Source organism: Chiloscyllium plagiosum, unplaced genomic scaffold (genome assembly GCF_037043375.1).
Source record: "Chiloscyllium plagiosum isolate Xiang-an unplaced genomic scaffold, Cpla_swu_hap1 HiC_scaffold_45, whole genome shotgun sequence".
NCBI classification, from domain to species: domain Eukaryota; kingdom Metazoa; phylum Chordata; class Chondrichthyes; order Orectolobiformes; family Hemiscylliidae; genus Chiloscyllium; species Chiloscyllium plagiosum.
The window spans coordinates 14,304,294-14,319,550 of NW_028270183.1; the positions used below are offsets into that span (position 1 = coordinate 14,304,294).

General features: G+C 45.8%; 1 protein-coding gene across 1 annotated transcript in view; it reads right to left on the reverse strand.

The window, feature by feature from the left end:
- Window positions 1-15,257, reverse strand: part of camsap3 (calmodulin regulated spectrin-associated protein family, member 3) — a 208,174-nt gene that overhangs the window by 47,389 nt on the left and 145,528 nt on the right. Inside the window, exons 8-9 of the mRNA XM_087983177.1 lie at window positions 12,844-12,983; window positions 2,237-2,330 (exon numbers count right to left, since the gene is read on the reverse strand). Of these exons, the coding sequence (XP_087839303.1) occupies window positions 2,237-2,330; window positions 12,844-12,983 (234 nt within the window). The remainder of the gene's footprint in view (window positions 1-2,236; window positions 2,331-12,843; window positions 12,984-15,257) is intronic.

A 15,257-nucleotide genomic window follows, 5' to 3' on the forward strand; every position in this document is an offset into this window, starting at 1 on the left:
GGATGGAGAGAATCACTTCCGGGTGCATCGACCCTGCAGTTTTTCAGACAGCCCCTGATGTAGAGAGTGATTTATTCCAATACATGGGCTTCCCTTCCAATTCTCACCCTAAAACACTCAGCCCCTACAACACACCCCACTTTAAAATGGGACTCAAATGGTTGTTCCTCCACCCAGATGGATTTCTAATGTGATAATGTTTCATCTAACACTGGATTGTGGGGGCAGCTGAGATCATCGGCCAAATCACCTCAAGCCCAAGATCAGAACACTAGAGAAACTGTAGGGTCAAAGTCCGCTCTGCCATTCTATCAGGGATTGACCTACTTTATCTTTAATAATGTTTTCGATTCACTTGTGGGATGTGGGCATCGCTGGCTGGGCCCAGCTTTTATTGCCTTTCCTAGTTGCTCCCTCAGAAGGTGGTGGCGAGCGTCTTTTTGCAATCCCTGCACTGTAGGTAGACCCACAATGACCTTAGGGAGGGAATTCCAGCATTTTGACCCAGCGACACTGAAGGAACGGCAATGTATTTCCAATTCAGGATAGCGAGTGGCGTGGAGGGGAATTTGGTTGTGCTCCCATGTATCTGCTGTCCTTGTCCTTCTAGGTAGGAGTGGTTGTGGATTTTGGAAGGTGCTGCCTAAGGATCCTTGGTGAATGTCTGCACTGCATCTTGTAGATAGTACACACAGCGCCAGTGGTGGAGGGAGTGGATGCAGTACCAAAGGCTGCTTTACCCTGGATGGTGTCAAGCTTCTCGAGTGTTGTTGGAGCTGCACCCATCCAGGCAAGTGGGGAGTATTCCATCACACTCCTGACTTGTGCCTTGTAGGTGGAGGACAGGGTTTGGGGAGTCAGGAGGTGAGTTACTCACTGCAGTATTCCTAGCCACTGACCTGCTCTTGTAGTCACTGTGTTTATGTAGCAAGTCCAGTTGAGTTTCTCCAAAGATGTCAAACCACCTTGCTGCCCTGTCTCTATATTCCTAGAGGTCTCTTCAGGTAGTCAGTCAATCAACAACGCCTTTGTAAAAAAAAGTCATTTGGAACACTTTTCTCTCAAGCCCAGTGAACATGATACTGGGGAAGCAAGAAAATATTGAGGTTTTCTTTTGAATTCCGCACTAAATTGGCTTGAGTATGCGCCAAAAGCTCCCTTAATCCTCCACGCCCAAGCTCTCAATCAGGCACGTCACCTTCCACATGCTTTATTTCCTTGTGACTGATTGAGATGAACACAGGAATAGGCCATTCAACCCTTCAATCCTGTTCTTTGTTCAATTAGACCACAGACAGACAATCCTTCCCTTACGTGACACATCAATGTTATAAAAAGGAATCAATCACAGCTCTGAGTTTCAGCTCTTCCACAGCAGCCCCAACCTTTTTGGGAGATGAGTATCCCAGAATTGCCTGTGGAAAAATGCCTCTGGATTTCATTCCTGGCTTGAACTGTAGGATATCCCCCAGTGTCCCTGGCCTCTCCCACCGAGAGAGAAAATAAAATCTGTCTAGCGACTCAAATCAAAGCCCTTTATCATCTGGAAGACCTCAACTGGATCACTTTCAGACTTGTAAATTCAGAGGATGATAGTTAAGTTTTTCCCAAACCGTCCTCGCAATTTAACCTTTTAAGCTCCAGTATGGAACAGAATCTAACAAGGAGCATGTTTCTTGCCAGAGGGAATCCTTGGACAGAAAGTGATCCATCCCGTAGCACAAACATGGTTTGGATGGGTGGGAGAGAAGGCAGAGGGGGTTGTACATGGCAAACAAATGAGCTGGAATTTCTTTTTTGGATCTAATCCCATTCTGCAATCTTGTTCTGCAAACACTCCTTCGGTATAAGCCCAGCACACTCCCTACTCCCTCTCTCTGATGAATCGATTTAAACAGTGAAGGTCTCTTAACATCAACATTCTTTGGTGCAATAAATCAATCAGGATCTTTACCTCCAAGCTAAGATCATGTTTCATTGTGACTAAAATACACACTGAAAAGTCAGCTTTTAATTAGGTCATAAACCGACTGTTGCCCAACATTGACTGAAGTATTTCACCCATTAATCACAAACATTGGTCAGGATTGTAACATCATAATCTCGTGAAGGAAAGCTACTTTCACATTTCCTCAATGAATTGGGGGGTGGAAGAATGTCTCACGTGGACACTTCCTACACAAGCAGCTCGTTACCATGGTAAAGCTGAGGAGTAACATTAACATTAATCCCATACCGTCCAGATCCGGAATCTCTCTTGGTCGAACAAACTCTGGCTTCAGGACTTCAAACCACCAGAACAGCTCAGCTACAAACGTCAAGATGTTAATCTGTCAAGAGGAGAGACAAAAAGAGACTTGTGAATTGAAAATCATCCTTTCCGATCTCTCCAATCGACGAGAAATAACTGTTTGCTTCATCAGGTTTGCCGGTCCTTCAGGCAGGGTATATGTCTGCGGCAGAGAGGGAAAGATGCTCTTTAACGTCCTGAAAGACCATTGAGCAAAACTCCAGACTCCTCAGTAACATTCACAAGACTTTGGGCTTAACCCCAAGCCTCTGGTTTCTCCTCACAACAGGAAACAACGGCGTACCAGTGAGACAAAGCTTTTGTGCCAACTTATAGAGAGCTCTTAATTGTAGGGGCAGGGTCAGTGAATATTTTTCAAGGCAGAGGGAGATTAATTGCCAAGATTTCAGATGAAGTTTTAAACTCACGCTCCATTTGTTTGTTCAATTCGGTGTGAAGGGATTCCACGCCACAGCCTGATCAACATTGATCCCTCAATCGTCCCCATCAGAAACACCCCTCCCTGTTTAACACACCGGGCCGGGTGAGGGAAGTGCATTCACAGAATGGATACGGGACAGTATCGGAGAATTCCTGCAGGCCATCGAGTCCACATCAACTCTCCAAAGAGTCTAGCCAATCCACCCCAAACCTGCACATCTTTGGACTGTGGGAGGAAACCGGAGCGCCCGGAGGAAACTCACACAGACACAAGGGGCAGAACGTGCAAACTTCACACAGACAGTCGCCCGAGGCTGGAATCGAACCTGGATCTCTGGCGCAGTGAGGCAGCAGTGTTAACCGCTGAGCCACAGTTGAAGGCTATTCATCCCCATTCATTTCCATTTGCACTATTAATTTTTTCTTTTGCTCTGAATACTATGTGCATTTAAGACCTATTTTGCTTTTTCTTCTTGGATCTTGTTTGTTGTTGATTTATGCTTGCACACTTTAGTGTTCCTTCCTGTCCCACTCTGGGCATCATTGAAACAGTTGCCAAGCAATAGTGCCAGATCTTTCCTCCCCTACTAAGTTTCAAGCCCTCTCTACAGCCCTAGTTATTCGATCCACCCCAGATAATGGATCCGGTATGGGTCATGTGAAGCCCATCCACCTAGAACAGCGCCATTCTATCCCAACGTTGGTGCCAGTGTCCCATGACCTGAGACGTATTCCATCCCAGTTAACCTTTAAGCCAGGCATGTAACTTCCTGACTTAAATCTTCCCTGAGCCATTTGCCCGTGGTGCTTTATCCGAAGTGCTCGGGACCAGCTGTTTTTCGGAATTCTTTGGTTTTCAGAATAAGTGACAGTTTGATGGAGAAATGTTTAAAAATCTCTCTGGAGGAGCAGACTTCTAAGAATGAATGTGTTTGGGCATGCCCCCCCCCTCCATGTCACATCTGAGTGACACACATCCAGTGGGTGTCAACTTGGGTTAACTGTTTGCTTATCAAACAACCTTATTGAGAAAGAAGCTTCACAAACAAACCTTCGGATTTCAAAGATTTTCGGTTTTTGGATGTTGGGATAAAAAGATCTTCTGCCTGTAGTACTCCTAGGATTGCTACTTCGGAGGGTGTGCTTTATTAAACTTACCTCATAATGCCTCAAAATCCTTCTCCAGAACCTCCTTTCCAATCTTGTTGACATTGTTTCGATCGATGTGGAGCACATCATCTACTTTCTCAGGAGGCGAAGAAAATTCAGCCCGTCCACAATTACTCTCACCAATTTTTATCGATGCACCAGAGAAAGCATCCTATCTGGATGCATCACTGTGTGGTAGGGCAACTGCTCTGCCCAAGACCACCAGAAACTACAGAGTTGTGAATGTGACCCAGGCCATCCCACAAACCAGCCTTCCATCCGTTGACTCCGTCTACATTTCCCGCTGCCTCGGGAAAGCGGCTAACATCAAAGACCCCCTCCCACCCGGCTTATACACTCTTCCATCGGGCAGAAGATACAAGTAGTTTGAGAACACAACAGATTCAAGAACAGCTTCTTCCCCGCTGCGATCAGACCCACAAACTCATATCAGAGTTAATTTTACTCTGCACCTTCTCTGTAGCTGTAACACGGTATTCTGCATCCTGTTTGATTACTCTGATGGACTTGTGTAAGGTATGATTTGCCTAGACAGCACGCAAGACAATATTTTTCACCGCATCTCGATACCCTTTGGTCTAACCCATCCATGCTAAACATAATCCCAAATTAAACCGCCTGCTCTAGGGCCATATCCCTCCAAACCCTTCCTATCCATACATCTATCCAAATGCCTTTTAAATGCTGTAACTGTATCCACATCTACCATTTCCTCTGGAAATTCATTCCACACGTGAACCACACTGTTTAAAAAAAAAATTGCCTCAGGTATTTTTTTAAATCTCTCTCCTCTCAGCTTAAAAAATGCACCCCCCTAGTAGAGGAATCCCTCACCCGAGGGAAAAGACAACTAACCATTCAGTCTATCTATACCTCTCATTATTTTATAAACTTCTTTCAGGTTGTCTCTCATCATCCGATACTCCAGTGAAAAAAGTCCCAGCCTATCTTCACAAATCAAACCTTCCGCACCCAGCACCATCCTGGTAAATCTCTTCCGAATCCTCTCCAGCTTAATAATATCCTTCCTATAACAGGGTGACCAGAACTGGACGTAGCACTACAGAATATTCTGTACAACCTCAACATAACATACCCAATTCCTATACTCAAAGGACTGAGCAATGAAGGCGAGCGTGCTAAACGCCTTTTAAATCATCCTGTCTAAATGTAATGCAAGCTTCAAGGAATTATCTACCTGCACCCCTCGGTCCCTCTGAGGGTTCATTGAGAATACCCTGAGCTGCTGCATCACTGCTTGGTTCAGAAATTGCACCATCTCAGATCGTAAAACCCTACAATGGATAGTGAGGACAGCTGAAAAGACCATGGGGGTCTCTCTTGCCTCCATTATAGACATTTAACAACATACGCAGCATTCGCAAGGCTAACAGCATTGGGAAGACCCCACACACCCCTCACCCAAACTCTTCTCCCTCTTGCCATCTGGCAGAAGATACCTGAGCATTCGGTCTCACGGCCAGACTGCACAATGGTTTCTTCCCCCAAGCCATCAGGTTCCTTAACACTGTATGATCGGACTCTTTCCCATTTGAAATTCTTTACATGACTTCAAATTGCTGCCAGAACAATGCCTATTAATTATCAAAGTTAAAAATCACACAACACCAGGTTATAGTCCAACAGGTTTAATTGGAAGCACTAGCTTTCGGAGCGACGCTCCTTCATCAGGTGCTATCACCTGATGAAGGAGCGTCGCTCCGAAAGCTAGTGTGTTTCCAATTAAACCTGTTGGACTATAACCTGGTGTTGTGTGATTTTTAACTTTGTACACCCCAGTCCAACACCGGCATCTCCAAATCATGAATATTAATTATCATTCCTTTATTACACTGTGATTTGCGTGTTTTGCATTTCTTACGCACTTTATGCCACTTTGTGTATGACTGTGCAGTTTGTGTTGTCCGTGTAGCACCTTGGACGAACAATGTCTTGTTTTTACTTATCAGTTGTAAAATGGTAGCAGTGACAAATAAAAAAAGTTCTCTGCTCTCTACTCTCCCCAAGGTCCTTCCTTTGTTAGTTATACCAAAAGGATCCCTCTCTTCTCTCTCCAACCTCGTGGTGTCGACTTTAATCCTGGCACCAGGTAGGCAACAGAACTTCCAGCACTATATGGGCTTTAAGTTTCAGATTTTGTGCATCTGTAGTTATTATTTGGCTCCTGCATCCTTTGTTGCTCTTTGCTCAGTGAGATATAAAACAATTCCCATGCACCAGGGAAATCCAGCCAATTTTAGACATGCATTCCCACCCCCCCCCACAACTCCCTGATTCGAGCCAATTTCTGTCTCCTGAACTTCCTCTCTAGCACAGCACCAAGTTGCTCAAACGCAGGCCACATTCAAATTAAACCTCGAAAACTGAATCTCAAGTATGAAAATGTGGTTTACATTAAGGAAGACCATCTGCTGGAAGACTTGCCTTGCAGCAGTTGGCAATGCAAACTGTGCTGGCACTTAATAGCATGCAGATTCTATTCTGAAGCTCAATAGAATAGTTACTGAACCAATAATAAAATCAAAACAGTTCTGGAAAGAATTTGCTGATACAATTAGTTGCAGCTTGCCAAGCTCCATACCCAATCGTGGATCTGCACTGCCGAGCTGGGATGGGAGGCTTTCATTGGCCTCAATACCTTAGTCTTTGGGGAAACTTCCATCTGCAGTGGGGACTTGCTCTGAGGTAGCGATGTTGGCGGTGGTAGTGAGGAGGGCTGACCCTCTATCCCTATTTGTGAGAGTCAACGTGGGAAGCACGCTGAATTGACTGCAGCTCCTCACCCCACACTCTGGAGGTTGCAAACACCCAGGTACCCGGACTGAAGGTTTGCTACTGGGGCACAGTGCCCAGGGGCATGAAACCAGCGCCAAGCAGGCAATCAACACCATGCGACTTGAATCAGTCTCCATCCAGGATCTCTCCACTCAATTATTGTAGATTACCCGCCTTCTGAATAGTGTGTCTCACACTAACAAGGCCCATAGCCATTGCTCTCCTGAGCTAAGCATAGCGTCATAGAGTCATAGACATGTACAGCACAGAAGCAGGCCATTCGGCCCAACTCACCCATGCCGACCATGGATATCCTAACCTAATCTATTCCAATTTGGATTAGATTCCCTACAGTGTGGAAACAGGCCCTTCAGCACAACAAGTCCACACTGACCCTCCGATGAGTAACCCACCCCCCCCTCTGATTAATGCACCTAACACCATGGACAATTTAGCATGGCCAATTCACCCTGACCTGCATATCTTTGGACTGTGGGAGGAACCCCACGGAGACACTGGGAGAATGTGCAAACTCCACACAGACAGTCGCCTGAGGCTGGAATCGAACCTGGGACCCTGGCGCTGTGAGGCAGCAGTGCTAACCACTGAGCCACCGTACCGCCCTTTGCCAGCATTCAACCCATATCCCTCCAAACCCTTCCTATTCATACACCCATCCAATGCCTTTTACATGCTGTAATTGTACCAGCCTCCACCACTTCCTCTGCCAGCTCATTCTATAACACACATGTCTGGGAGTCAAACATTGCTCAGACCTGACCAGCACCAGACAGCAGATGTCAGTCCCCGACAGGTTTGGGGAATAATCACTGGCAGAACTGAAGGTCATCATTACCGAGGCTAGTCTTCAGACTCCAGAGTGACCTTACGAACTGAATTCAAATTCTAACCACTGTGGGACTCGAACCTACCTCACCGTGGCACTGGGCTGACCCGCCTGCTCACTGCCAGTTTCGGAACACCCAGTACCTCATCCAATCGCCTCCACTGAGCCCCAACGGTACAGCTAACCCACAGCAGGTCAAGGCTCCAAGGGGTTAATTCCAATCACGGAAGACCTCACTTATTTATTTGGCGTTACTGATCGGCCTTTTGCAGTGTAACCATCAGTTGGAGCCTCAATAATTCACGCAAAAAGAAACGTATTTCTTCTGCAGACGCATGGGCCCCAACAAAGCTCTGACAGTAGTAGTTCAGGCTATAATCTCTGTGTGGCTTCCTATGAAGCCTATCATTTGAAATAATAAATGGGACCCAGCCGGAGATGAAAAGCTCTTGTCTCAGCCTGTTTCACATTACAACAGTTCCTCAGCTTCTTGTGGCTCCCGAACTTCAAGGTTCCTTTACACTGGGATTGATGGGCTCTCTGTCACTCCCCCACCCCAAAGCCACAGATCCTGAAACCCAAGACCAGCAGGAGGCCATTCAGCCCCTTCCAACATGGTTACTAGATCGTAGCTGGGCTGTGCTGCAAACTCCAATAAACTCTCACCTGAGCTCCACTTCCCCTCCCCACTCGATCAACATGGTGGCTCAGTGGTTAGCACTGCTGCCTCCCAGTACCAGGGACCCAGGTTCTATTTCATCCTCGGGCGACTGTCTGTATGGGGTTTGCACATTCTCCCAGTGCCTGCATGGGTTTCCTCCGTGTGCTACAGTTTCCTCCCAAGATCCAAAAGGTTTTGCAGGTCAGGTGAATTGGCCATGCTAAATTGCCCACGGTGTTCAGATTAGGTGCATTAGTCACGGGTAAATATAGGCTAATAGGGTATGTAGTCAGGGGAAATATAAAGGAATAAGGAGAGAGAGGAAGGGAGGGGGGCGAAGGAGAGGAGAGCGGAGGGTCAGTGTGGACTTGATAGGCTGAAGGGCCTGTTTCAACACACTAGGGATCCTGTGATTCTATTAAACAAAGCTACAGTACAGCAGATACTGGAAACTGGAATTAAAAACAGCAAGCATCGGAAGCACTTGGGTCAGGGACACTGAAGATTCAGGGGATTGGTCACAGAGCTGTAGAAATGTTGATCAATTGTGTTGTAGGTTGACCCACAATGCCCTCAGGGAGTGAGTTCTAGGATTTTGACCCAGCGACAATGAAGAAACAGTAATAAAATTTCCAAGTCAGGAAAGTGAGTGGCTTGCAGGGGATGGTATTCCCATCGAAGTGTTGCCCTCATCCTTCTAGATGGATGTGGTCATGGGTTTGGAAGGTGCTGTCTAAGGATCTTTGGTGAGTTTCTGCAGTGCATCTTGTAGATGGTACGCACTGCTGCTACTGAGTGTCGGTGGAGGAGGGAGTGGATGCTTGTGGATGTGGTGCCAATCAAGCGGGGGCTGCTTTGTCCTGGATGGTGTTGAGCTTAGAGTGTTGTTGAAGATGCACCCATCCAGGCAAGTAGGGAGTATGATCATAGATCATAGAATCCTTACAGTGTGGGGACAGGCCATTTGACCCAACAAGTCCACACTGACCCTCCAAAATGTATCCCACCCAGAGCCATTCCCCTACCCTACTCCTCTACATTCCCCCTGACTAATGGATCTAACCCACACATCCCTGAACACTGTGGGCAATTTAGCATGGCCAATTCACCCTAACCGATGCATCTTTGGACTGTGGGAGGAAAACAGAGCACCCGGAGGAAACCCACGCAGACAAGGGGAGAACGTGCAAACTCCACACACTCCAAGCTTGTGCTTGCGAACAGTGAACAGGCTTCGGGGTGTCAGGAGGGGAGTTACTTTCTGCAGGATTCCTAAGCCTCTGACCTGCTTTTTGTAGCCACCGTGTTTATATGACTGGTCCAGTCCAGTTTGTGGTCAACGAGAACACCCCAGGATGACAATAGTGCAGGATTCAGCAATGGGAATGCCATGAGGGAATGGGTAGACTCTCTGTTGTTGCCTTACCAAACCGAGCTTGTCACCAATGTCTGGTGGCAAGTGAGGGGATCAGGCAATTTCCAAATCAATACGAAAGGGGTCGGGGGGAGGGGGGGGGCATCCTAACAACAAATTGCATCCACGTAGTACCCTTAAGATAGTGAACTCATCCTAAGCTGTGTCTCAGGGGTGTGTAACCAATGAAAGAAAATCTTCAGGTCGGTGGCCAAATCCTTGTATTAAAAGGGATAGGTTTTAACCATGCAGGGGGCTGAAGGAATGAGTGAAGAACTGGTTTGGAGTAGAAGATCCAAAGTTTAGGGAGAAATTCTGATAAATAATTGACCGGTACATTTACTGAGATTTCAAAAACAACCGAATAATGAGAAAAACCGCTGGGCTTGTATACACTTGTGTTTAGAAGGATGAGAGGGGATAAGATTATTAAAGGATTGGACACTCTGGAGGCAGGAAGCATATTTCCGCTGATTGGTGGGTCCAGAACCAGAGGACACAGTTTACAAATAAGGAATAGGCCATTTCGAACAGAGTTAAGAAACTTCTTCACCCAGAGAGTGATGGGTGTTTGGAATGCTCTGCCCCAGAAGGCAGTGGAGGCCAAGTGTCTTGATACTTTTAAGAAAGAGATGGATAGAGCTCTTAAAGATAGTGGAATCGAGGGTTATGGGGATAAGGCAGGAACAGGATACTGATTGAGGATGATCAGCCATGATCATAATGAATGCTGGTGCTGGCTCGAAGGGCTGAATGGCCTACTCCTGCACCTGTTGTCTATTGCCTTAAAAAACACTTCAGCACATTTAGTGATAGCGTTCTATTCAAATACCAGCACGTCTTTGGGTGTCAATCGTTTGACTAAAGTTTACAAGCAAATGGTCCTTCAACCAGATCAAATAGAATTAAGAGAAACTGTAAAGTGCCAAGCCATTGTCACCAGCTCCATGGCCATTGGGCAGAATTGGAGTCGCGTTCGGCAATCCCCGCAGTTGGGTGCAATGGTTGGAACCAGTCAGAAGTCACACGATACCAAATTATAGTGCAACAGGTTTATTAGAAATCACAAGCTTTCAGAGCACTGCCCGTTTGTCAGGTGAAGCTCATCCTGGTTGGAACCACGTCCAGAGTTGCTAACGCTTGTGATTAAAGGAAGGAAAATGAAAGGGAATGCTGTTCCAATCACTTCAATCAACATCAACCTGAAAATTAACGATCAGATATTAAAGGTAATGTAGCTTCCCTTCAGAATCAGCTTTCTTGCATCTCCTCTCTCTGATTCGGTCAGTTACAAAGGTGACAATGGTGCGGTTTTTAAGAAGTTACTTTGTCCTGGGTTTTTTTTGAAGCAAGCTTGTGAGGCAGGGGTGAAAAGCTGTCTGGGGTAATGTAAACCACTTGGATTTTATTTTTTAAGATAACAGCCTGAATGGGTGTGACCAGCTCTCACAGGTTAAGATTTCTGGATTTTGGTCTCTCAGTAACACCAGGAGCTATTGGGGTCTCACCAGAGCTAGTATCTTCAGTGAATGTCGCCTGGCTGTTACTCTTTCGGAATTTTCTCTTGTATGTTATGTTAGTCCCGGATTGGAAAACTGCATGTGAGTATCCGTGTCTGAATTTGCCTCTTATTTTGCCAAGGGTGTGTTTTTGAGCTGTTTCTATTTTGGAACAGGTAATCAGTAATAGTTACTATATCTATTATTCTGTAAGCTTTCTAATAGAGTTAAGTGATTCAAAATACAAGCAAGGAAAGAGGAATTTCAAGTACGGTGTTTTAATAAGTTGCGTTTTGCTTTACGCTGAGTAGTTTGACCAGTCATATCACGTGGAACAGACACTTTATATTTGCCTTTAAAATAATAAAAGTTAGGGTCGAGGTTAACTTTGTAAAATATTTTGAGGGCTCTGGTCCATTCCGTGACATAAAACAGAGGTATGAGTGTGTCCAACAACACATTAAAATGGCCGCCAGGAACACAAGTAGCCAATAATGAGCTTCCTGAAGTTGGTTGTTTGGTCATGGCGTTCTTTGATTCTGGCACTGGGGAAGAACCTTATAAGAAGGATGTTCCTCACATTCCTTGCTCCATATACTGCTCAGTGTGGTTTCCTCTAACAGATACCTGGACAGTGTGACCCAATAATCCCAGAATTCCCAATTCTCTGACACTGCCTGGACTGAAGCGGTCTTTGCTTTTGCCAGTATCCGCTTACCTCCATCATTGACAATCTCCTCCCAATACTACTAACAGGAAAAGAGCTACAACTGAACTCAGCCTCAATCATGAAGAGAAACATTGTTAGCTTGCCAACATAAAAGAGATTGTTTGAACAGCTGGCTAGGCATTGGAATACAGATGGAAATGGGCAAATATGATTTGGACTGTGATAATTTGTTCCTGAACACAGAAGGCCACATGAACACTCCACTGAACATATAGTGTTCAATTGTTCCGTGCTTGATTATGTCACCTTGTTTAAAATTCGCACTCACTCGACTGGTTAAGACTGGATGTGGACACAGAGCAAAGCAAACAAAGGTGTGGAAAGATGCTGGGAGTTCAAACTGAGGTGTGTAGCAGATATTTTAAAGCACTGCTACAAACACAGACTGATGTCATATCTGTAGAGTTCAGAGAGATGATACATTTTCCGTTAATGTCACAGCAGAGTGAGAAGCTCAAGAACGCCAGTTTAGCAGAGAATGTTTTTGGTAGAGTCAGCAAATGCATCCTGGGTAATCCAAGATGGAGGATGGGAAAGAATCGTAGCAGGAAGAGTTGCTCCTTTTTTTTTGAGGTAATTTAGGTGTTGGAGGTGATTTCCTTGAACTTCAGGAGCAGCAATTACTGTTTTATCTACTGTTGCATGGTTTTGGAACTTAAGAAAAAAATGCTTTTACACCGACTGTGGTAATGACGCATAGCACAAACCCTGAGCTGGAGTCGGGTTAGATATCAGAGCCTGGACAGAATTTCTATACCACAATGGAATGCACACATGGGCTAAGACAGAATCTGCCCTAATTGACCAAATTGTCCAAGTTTTATTAACATTCTTAACTAAATGCCAGGGATCAGATATCCTGGAATGTCAAGTCTTCCAATCCCAGGACGAGCTGAACCAATTTAACATCTAACATCGGAACAGGAGTTCCAGAGAGCAGGATAAAGAAAGCACTTAAAAGTCAGCAAGCACAGTCAGCTACTCTGAATCATTACCTTTAACACTGGCGGAGTGTACAGCATATCCTCCAGGCCCAGGTGACAACAGTTGCCGAGATACTCCTGGGTGAATTCCACAATCAGTTGCAAGTTGTACAGACTGTCAGCGACGGACATGGTCTCCTTCAGGCAAACATCTGTGAAGGGAAGGAGGAGGGAAAAGAAAAGTCAAGCCATTATCACCAGCAAGCTCAAAAACTGCATTTGTAACTTAGCTGCAGGACCGCAGAGAGACTACTGTCCAAACAAAGCACCTCAACTCCCAATCACCGCTCTCCCCACTTACCCTGGAGAACCAGTCCAATGACAAGCTGGAGACATTCCCAGTTTTAGCTACCAGAAAGGAAAAGGGTCTTGATAGTATTCATGGCACGGAAACAGGCCATTTGACCCAATAGGTCTCTGCTGTTCCTCACACTCCATCCAAGACTCTACTCAATCTACCAATCCTGATGAAGATCTTGCACTCTAGACGTCGATTCTCCTGCTCCTCAGATGCTGCCTGACTGGCTGTGCTTAACCAGCACCACACTCTTCGATTCTGACCTGTAGTGCTCGCTTTCTCTCAGTATTCCACACCGGTTGTTCCAACTTCCCATTAAATGTGTTGATGCTACTCACCTCAACCACTCCCCTCATAGCCCGACACACAAGCTAAAGCTTCTCTGGAATCGTGTACTAAATTTACGAATGAACATCTTGTACTGATAACTCACTGGTTCTGGTCTCTCAAGTGGAAACCTTTCTATTGCAACCTTCCATATTTAATCTCTAACCAATCTCCTCTCTTAATTTCTCTTTCAGGAGAAGCAGAGTCCTAGTCTATTCACACATTCCTGCTGGATCTAACCTCTGAAAACAAAATGGACAACAGCAGACACCATCTCCAATGCCTCTGTGATCTTGCTACAATACCGTTAGTCTGGCTGGTTTGTGATGCAGAATGGTACCAATAGCCTGAGTTTAATTCCCATCTGGTTCAGCTCTCTAAAAATCCCACCTTCCCAAACTCTCCCCTTGTCAGAGGCACAGTGACCTTCAGGTTAAACCACCACCAGTCGTCTCTCCCTCTCTCTAAATAAGTCCACATACCTTGGATGCGAAAGAGTGAACCCGTAATGCATTCAGTTGCGAAGTGAGATCTCACGACGCAGAACGAGAGAGAAATGACCAACTATATATTAAGATAACTGATGTACAAATACTTGAGTGTAACTTTGCCAAGCTGTTAATTCAAACTTCTCCCTGCAGAGCAAAATGACAGATATGTGGAAAACCACCTCCAAGTCACACACCATCCTTGTTTGTAACCGCATCACTATTCCCTCACTGTCACTGGCTCAAATTCCTTCCTAACAGCACTGTGTCTCACCTCCTGACACCCCAAGGACTGCAGCGGTTCAAAAAAGGCAGATCGTCACCTCGTCATGGGCAACTGAGGCTGGCCCAGCCAGCAATGCCCGCATCCCATGGGTGAATAAAAAAGTAATAATTCAATGACCCATCCGCAGGGCCCTGTTAGCATGGCACGTACTGAGACATTAATGTGGAACTGGACAGAGACACTATGGGCCCGCACCAAATAGCCAAAACAATCTTATCTTTTGATGTCCCTTAAGGATGCACCGCTGCCATCTCTACCCACTCCTGGCCCATACACTGTGGTTTACATTGGCCCAGGACAAAACTCACGTTGGACCCGCCCTCCCCTCCAAATAAAAAGCCTTTCCAGAGGATCCAAGAACGGACAATAAATGGAACCTGGCGAATGAATTACAATCTGCAACTACACGTGGATTTTCACTGAAACATCCACCAACTCCGGTTACGTTGCAGAGAACACACAGCATAGACACGGGTCTTCCCGAGCAAACAGTTAAAGCTCCGAACAAATCCGCACCTCACCCCATCAGCACAACTTTCTTTCTCCTCCCTCATGGCTTTATCCAGCTTCCATTGAATGATAACCATCTCAGCCTCCCTTGGTGGGAGCAAATCCTACATTCTTATCCCTTATCATTTTAATTCCTGGCCCCATTCCCACCTCTAGCTCCTGCACATTTCTGATAAAACTCCAGGACTAGTGCCTCGTTTTCTGATTGGGCGTTTTATAAACCTTCTGGACTCAACACACAGCTCAGTAATTACAGAGGAGAGTCAGTGCTCCCAGGTTTTGGAGCTGCAGCACTATTGCTAACTTTCAAATCTCCCGCCAGATTGCGATTTCCTTTCCCCAAGACCTCACATCAACCCTTTCATCAGCAGATTCCTTCATCCCTCCATTCTGCCACAACCCTGGAAGGGCTTTGATGATGTCAAAGAGCTGCTCCTCACTGGGTGTAAATAGCACAGTGAGGGTGGAGTTAGGTCTGTATATGGAACTCTCAAACAATCTCACAAAGAGGTCCCAA